This window comes from Rhododendron vialii, chromosome 4a (assembly GCF_030253575.1).
Source record: "Rhododendron vialii isolate Sample 1 chromosome 4a, ASM3025357v1".
NCBI lineage: Eukaryota > Viridiplantae > Streptophyta > Magnoliopsida > Ericales > Ericaceae > Rhododendron > Rhododendron vialii.
This window is the reverse complement of record NC_080560.1, coordinates 35,519,488-35,527,010: the sequence shown is the minus strand read 5'-3', so window position 1 is coordinate 35,527,010 and position 7,523 is coordinate 35,519,488. Positions and strand designations below refer to the sequence as shown.

General features: G+C 39.1%; 1 protein-coding gene across 1 annotated transcript; it reads right to left on the bottom strand.

Moving 5' to 3' along the window:
• Positions 1-3,071: 3,071 nt before the first annotated feature.
• LOC131322171 (uncharacterized) lies at positions 3,072-5,333 on the bottom strand. Its single transcript, XM_058353407.1, has 4 exons — positions 4,917-5,333; positions 4,067-4,246; positions 3,730-3,971; positions 3,072-3,530 (listed from the first exon to the last, which is right to left on the bottom strand). Exons 1-4 carry the CDS (start codon positions 5,208-5,210, stop codon positions 3,278-3,280), a joined length of 969 nt encoding a protein of 322 aa, XP_058209390.1. The 5' UTR covers positions 5,211-5,333; the 3' UTR covers positions 3,072-3,277.
• Between the last annotated feature and the right edge of the window lie 2,190 nt (positions 5,334-7,523).

Genomic DNA, 7,523 nt, shown 5'->3' with positions numbered 1-7,523 from the left:
TTGGTTATGCCAAAAATTGGTTTTGGTTATGTTTGTAACGGTTCGGTCGTTCCAAAAATTACGATGTCTCCAAAAATTCGTCAATTTACTTAGAGCAAGTTTACCAGCATAGGTAAACAATTGATATATCTATCTGGATGATGCTATGGTGTCCCCGGTCATTTTGAAAACATTATAATTTTTAGCATAATTTCACCATTATGAGCATAACTAAAACCCATTACAAGCATAACAAAACTCAAACAAGACATAACCAAAAAATATCCAAAAAATCAATCAAGACATAATCAAATCCAACCAAGACATAATAAACAAGTTTTGCCTTGTTATGGTTCTATCATGCTTGTAATAAGTTTTAGTTATACTCATAATAGTTTTGTTATGCCTAAAGTAACGGTGTCCTCAAAATGACCGAGGACACCGAAGTCATTCCCTATCTATTTTACCTAACCAAAGTGGGAAATTGTCCGCTGCAGTAGCATAGGTAAACTACACGGTAGAGTTCCTTTGTGAATAGTTCTTCGTTTCTTTTACCAAAAAACTGTTCATTCGGTTCCCATTGTTTATTCTTTTTCCTCTCTCTCTCTCTCTCCATCTAAGAAAGAAATGGTTTTTGGAATGAAGAAAGAAATGATATTTTAATAGAAGATAAGAAAAATAGATAGTATTAGTGTAGTGTAAGAGATGTGAGTAGGTAAAATAAATAAAGTGCATTGTTCACCAGTATTTTTACATAACAACTGAACTTGAGTACATGCTCTTACTAGTCTATTCTCGCGGGCACCCTTAAAATCACGTTCTGAACACATTGAGCGGCTCGTATCATCAAAATTTGATTGGAAAATATGAGATTAAGATTTAAAAGATTTTTAATTTGTAGAGGTTTTTTTTAAGGGTGCCCGAAACCGCCCCGATGTGTGTGTGTATATATATATATATATATATATATATATATATACGGGGCGGTTCCGAGGACCCTTAAAAAAATCCTTGAAAAAATCCTCAAAATCTGAATCTCATAGTTCCCGATCAAATTTTGATGATCGGAGCCGCTCAATGTGTTCAGAACGTGATTTTAAAGGTGCCCGTGAGAAACTGGCAAAAAAACTAACCGAGAAGGCTTAATTTGAGCAATTTTTTATTGAACCGTTTAATAAAGTTCAATAAAAAACTGTTCGGATAAAACCTTTCTCGGTCATTTTTTTTGTTGATTTCTCACAGCCACCCTTAAAATCACGTTCTGATTACATTGAGCGACTCGGATCATCAAAATTCGATCGAGAACTTGGAGGATTTTTTTAAGGGTCTCCGAAACCGCCCCGATATATATATATATATTAACGCAAACACAATCACACGACTGCTTCACCTGATTTTAGCAGCATGTGTATCTTTTGATACTCTTTGTATAATTGTATCGTTACATGGCAATATCAATCCTGCAGGTAGGGTTGGATCCGGACGCGGGGGCTGCTGTCCCAATTTTGGGGTCCATTTGGGGTCCATCCCGGTCTCGCTCCGATAATCTGAATCGTTCACTTTGTAAAGCTCGTCGAGTAGAACAACTGTGCAAAAAATTAGCTTAATTGGATATCATTAAATACCTGATCGGAGCCCATATAACTCTCAGTCCATGGGTTACAGTGGATTTGATCAAAGTATTTCGGATCCATTCTTTTTAAGATAAAAAGGTTTCGATCAGACACTTAATGATATCCAATTAAGCTAATTTTTTTCATAATTGTTCTACTCGACAAGCTCTACAAAGTGAACGATTCCGATCATCGGAGCGAGACCAGGATGGGCCCCAAAATGAGGCGCAGCAGCATGCTGCTGTCCCTGGACAGCAGCCCCCCTCCCTCCGGTTGGATCCAGATCTTTCACATTCTTTTAGGAGAGCTGCTACCCACACGGTTAAAAGTGCCTAGATTGTGCACAAATTTTTTTGGACCCACCACGGGTCCCACGCAAATAATCCGAACTGTTCATTAAATGTAAAACACTTTTTTTCAAGGGTTCTCGTGAAAAATCAAGTCAATCCAATACTTATAGGTTCTTAATCCAATCATCTAACTTTACATTGAGATTTCAAGATAATGAAATGTGAAATGATTGGATCGAGCACCTATAAATATCGGATTGAGCTGATTTTTGTTAAAGACAATTGAAAAAGTGTTTTACATTTAATGAACGGCTTAGATCGTTCGTGTGAGACCTATGGTAGGCCCACAAAAAAAAATTGTGCATAAAATGTCTGTGTGGACAGACTTTCTATTCTTTTAGGGATTAACAAATAGAGCTATAAGTGAACTGAGCCGTTCACAAGCTCGGTAATAGTTCGGCTCGACTCAATGTGTAAATGAACGAGCTCGAGCCATCAGAAGCTCGGCTCGACTCGTATACATCACCATCCACGAATGGTTAAAAAAGAAAAGAAAAGAAAAGAAAAGGTCATGTTACTATAGTACTAGTGTACCACTATTTATTTTTTGTGGACATGAATTATTAATACGGGTAGTTGGTAGTGCACTTAGTTACTGTCGGCATTACTACTATTTGTTTTTTGACAACAGGTGATTGTTCTGCCTGGTCTTTTGTGTTCTTGAGTTGGCATTTCAGATGTTGAGTATCACTTCATATATGAACAAGTCCTCTTACCATATTAAAAGAGAGACCAAAGTAAAATACTATTGTACCAAAATAAACATTGGGTGTCACCAATTGACTCACAAAAGTTCAATACACAATCAAATGGATTTAAATACCGGCCACTATGTAGCGCATAGACCACTACGTAGCGGTTATCCGGTCCTCTGATACCGCTTCACCTCTCTATACCGCTTCACCCGGCCAAAACTAACACTCGTATCGGCAGATTCCCTCAACATATCGCTTTAGAACCAATTTATGCCTACTACACGACGGCGACGGCCTATTACATGACCGCTAAGGCCGCAACAGGTGCTCTGGCACCAAAACTTATTTCCAAAAATTCACGATCGCTACATCCGATTCCAGCTACGTATCATTCGATGCTCGTGCTACCTCTACACTAGTATCACGCTAGCTACTGCTAATTAAAACGACACCCGTATATTATTATTTTGAGAGTTTTGTGTGTTAGTACATACAGCATAAGCAAACAAAAGGGGGAACTCGTGACTAATAAGCAAACACAAGCTGAAAATTATAGACCCATTTCAATGAGCACAATTGGTTGAGGCTTCCTTCTATTTATATTAGAACTAATTGCGTCAAAGTTGAAAGTATTGGTAAACTACACCTGATCAGGGTGATTATTGAAGAAGGATAGGATTTCATTGCTGACAAGTTGAGCTCTCTCCTGGTGGATGAAGTGATGCCCATCGATAACGACCACCTCCATGTTAGGTACATGGCTCTTGTATTCTTCTCCCTCTATGTAAGTCTTTGTCCCAAACGATTCAAACCCTGCATCCTTGTTTCCAACTATGAATTTCGTAGGAACGGTAATCTTCGCTCCACGCCATGGTCCAAGAAGCTCCCAATTCCTGCATTCACCGTCGAAAAGGTCATATTCGGTGCACATGTTGCCACGATCAACGATAAGAAATTGATAGTCGTGACTCAAAATACCACTTGCGATTGTGCCAGGTCTCGATACCTCATCAGAAGTTAGCGAAGTTCGAAAATGAATCATGAGATTTACTCGAAGAAATGTAACCAAACGCTATTAAAAAGTTATCTTACAAGTTCATAGCACGGTAGTAGTTCAAGGCCCCTGTGAATCCTGTTTTTTCGAATTTGGCAGCGCAGGTTTTAAGTTCTTCCTCTGTGATCCAGGCCGGTAAAGAAGACGGTGTTTCGAGAAAATCTATGATCTCAGTACCCGGAGGAGCAGCAAGAAGATCAGGACTGTCGATGAGCAGAAACTTTTTAAGTATCGTCAGGCAGTCGTACTTGGAAAATGACCTTTCTGCCCTTCCCGGTTCCTGTACCGGAAAGAAAACAGAAACAGCAGAACATGTTATGGAATTGGCTGATCATTTACAACAATAGTTGAGACACGGGATCTCGATTTCGATACCTGAAATTGAGAAACGTAGAATCCTTCTCCATATATTTTGGTCATGAAATCAACTGGTTTGACAGGGGACTGAGGTCTGTAAGGAACCCCCATGTTAACTAGTGCTTTGACTCTGTCTGGCCTGAAGAGGCAAAGGTACCATGCAACTTGAGCTCCCCAGTCATGCCCTACCACAAATGCCTGTGTTTTTTTAAGCAACAAATGAACATCATATGTACGTGTGTAAGATTGCTCATTGTAGGAGGTTAGATATTCCCTAACTATGAATGAAATTTATTAACATTCTCAAAAAAAAAAAAGAAGTACCGTTATTTAGAAGCTTGAGATGCATGTGTTTCAAATACACTTTTACGTTTGCGTTCCGGCTCACGCACGTGCACACGAAATATGTGGCTTAGGTCCTGACAAATAATCATCTGGTCTATACATACTATATGTAACTCTTTCGGTTTCTCTCATGTCGGGAAAAAATACCCTTACATATACAAAATTACTAAAACTCAAAAAAAAAAAAATGGTAAATTTCACGCTTTTACGCTTGCGTTCCTGCTCACACACGTGCACACGAAATATGTGGCTTAGGTCCCGATGAATGATCATCTGGTCTATACATACTATACGTAACTATTTCGGTTTCTCTCATGTCAGGAAAAAATACCCTTACATAATACAAAATTACTAAAACTAAAAAAAAAAAAAAAGAACGTAAATTTCAAGTGATCAACACAATTAACGAATTGATCAAAACTTCACAACAGTAAAGTCGATATATACATATTAAAAAAAACCCGAATAATTCATAGTTTCATATTCAAACATTTAGTGGCTGATCGAAGGAATTGAGTGTTACCTGTTTTTCTCCAAGGTTGTCAAGAAGGCCAATCAAGTCTCCGACCAGATGAAAAACGGTATAGGACGCGGGGTCAGGGGGGCAATCCGAGTCCCCGTAGCCCCGCATGTCGGGCGCAACGACCCGATAACCTGTTTCCACGAGACGGTCCATCTGGAACTTCCAGGAGGACCAGAGCTGAGGGAAGCCATGAATGAGGAGAACGAGAGGGCCTTCTTTGCACTTCCCTTTCTCTGCGAAATGGATCCATATCCCATTCGTGTGGACTCTTCTGTGTGCGATATCCCCACTCATGTTTTTGCCTCGTTTGTTTTTCGTGATCTTGTGATGTATACTAGCTAGCTGATTAAAGAACACAAGCGGTGGATTTGAATTTTTTATTTTCTGGATCACGGTTTGCTTATTCCCCACGGCCGGCCGTTTGAAATGTCAAATTTTGAACTTTCTATGTTTTGACTGCCAATTAATTAGCAACTCCAACTGGTGCTTCAAATCTGGCGCGGAGGAGGAAAGTCAGTTTTGTGAAAATTTTATATCCATCTCAGAAGAGGAAAGTCAGTTTTGTGAAAATTTTATATCCATCTCAGAAGAGGAAAGTCAGTTTTGTGAAAATTTTATATCCATCTCAAAATCAATTGACAATTGGCAATGAGTGGAGAGGTCCCAGATGTTATTAACTGATCACCCATTCCACTCCCAAGCAATGTGGGATTCAATTCCTTAACATCCCCCTCACGTGCTGCCGCGTTTGAGATCTGTCACGTGTGGCCACTTTTGGGTCCTATCATCGTGCAGCCTTTTCGCTAGTCTGTCATCGAGGGGTGTGGATTGTGAATTTTATAAAATGTGGAGTGGAACGGGCCCCACTCTGATACCATATGGAAACTTTATATCCATCTCAAAGCCAATTGGCAATGAGTGGAGAGATGCCAGATGTTATTAAGTGATCACCCATTCCACTCCCAAGCAATGTGAAATTCAATTCCTTAACAAGTTTTGGCAGCACAATGCACTCCAACACAACTGTCTTGTTTTCGGGAATTTTTTCAGTGCCGGGTGGGTACCACGTGGTGCCCGCTCGACGCATCAGATCGAGACATTCATTGCATTTTTGGACGGCTCGGATTTGAAGAGAAAAAAATGAGAGAGAAAGTGTTGGGGAGAAAGGAGAGAGAGGATTTCAATCTGAACCATCCAAAAATGTGTTGGATTGTCCGAATGTGCCGAGCGGGTATCACGTGGGATATACCCACCCGGTACCCATAAATTTCGCATTTTTTCTCCTCGTTGTTCTATCTTGTCAACTTTTAGAATTTTTTTTTTTAGAAAGAAGCTACATACACTACAACAAATAACTAAATCATCCACTACATTTTTGTGGGAGCCATTCTGGGTCCCACAAAAATATAGAAAAATCCGCTTCGCCTCTACGAATGTATAAATAATACTTACTAATATTCGTTAGAGCTGATTTTTTACAAGACCCCATAAAACATTATTTTAAAATTTATGGGCATTTTTTTTGGAATCCGAAATAAGCCCCACAAAAAATATAGTGGATGATGTAGTGGTTTAGTGTAGTATACCTAGACTTCAAAAGCTCTCTCAATGATATCTTTTCTTATTGTTCTCGATTTTATTTTCTTGCTTTATAATAATGAAATTTTCCTTTAACCAAAAATTAATAATGAAAGGAAGAGTTTCCTTTACTTGTGTGTGTGGATATATATATATATATATATAAAAGAAGTGTTCAAGCCTTTGCTTTTTAAAGTTGAACTAAATGGCCCTAACCATTTGTACCAGCCAATCATTCTACTTCTACATTCATTTTATACACACTTACATAAGTGTTGGGCCCACACAATAATGTGTGTGAAACCCCAACAGAGTATCCAGAGCCCCAACACTAATGCGAGTGTGTGTGTATTTGAATGCGTAAAAATGAGTGTAATTATAGAATTATTCCTGTAATGGCCAGTGGGCGTTGGTCCCTTTTAGTTTTAAGGGAAAAATGACGGTTAAGGACTTGTTTTGATAATTAATACTCGTGAATGATATTTTCAGTATTAACAAATATTCTTAGTTTGTCTTTGGTGGGTATTAATTATTTAAACACGCCATGGGCCGTCATTTTCCCTAGTTTTAATGGTACAAATTTACAAGGTCACTAAAAGGAGTTTTGGGCCAAAATGGGCTTTAGCCTCATGTTTTGTACTTCTGTATTCTAGTTGAGCCATTTTTCCTGCACAGCATAAAACCAGAGTTTAATATGGGACCTTGGTTTGGGCTTATTTTGTGGGATCTACTATCTAGATAAGATAAATGGCCTAATGAGCCTATGCCTAGACCCGGGCCTTAGTCTGTCTAGCCTGGACCTAACTCCGGCTATGCCTAGACCCAGGTCCGAGTCCAATCACCGAACTCAACACTAGCTCCCAGCACAAAATGATCAATGGCAACAGGCAACAGCAAGTTCCATTCCACCTCTGGCATGTCCATCAAATAATCTCCTCTCCATAGGTATATCCCTCCATTCCCTATTTTGCTTCGTGAGTTTCTACCGTAGAGCTCTAAACAAGAATTTCGTCAGTTAATTTCAACATT

Coding starts and splice junctions, on each gene's coding strand:
- LOC131322171 (XM_058353407.1), bottom strand. CDS start 5,210: ATGAGTGGGGATATCGCACACAGAAGAGTCCACACGAATGGGATATGG. Junction 3,972..4,066: donor TCTACGTTTCTCAATTTCAG/GTATCGAAATCG, acceptor TTTCCGGTACAG/GAACCGGGAAGGGCAGAAAG. Junction 3,531..3,729: donor TACTACCGTGCTATGAACTT/GTAAGATAACTT, acceptor CGGTGAATGCAG/GAATTGGGAGCTTCTTGGAC.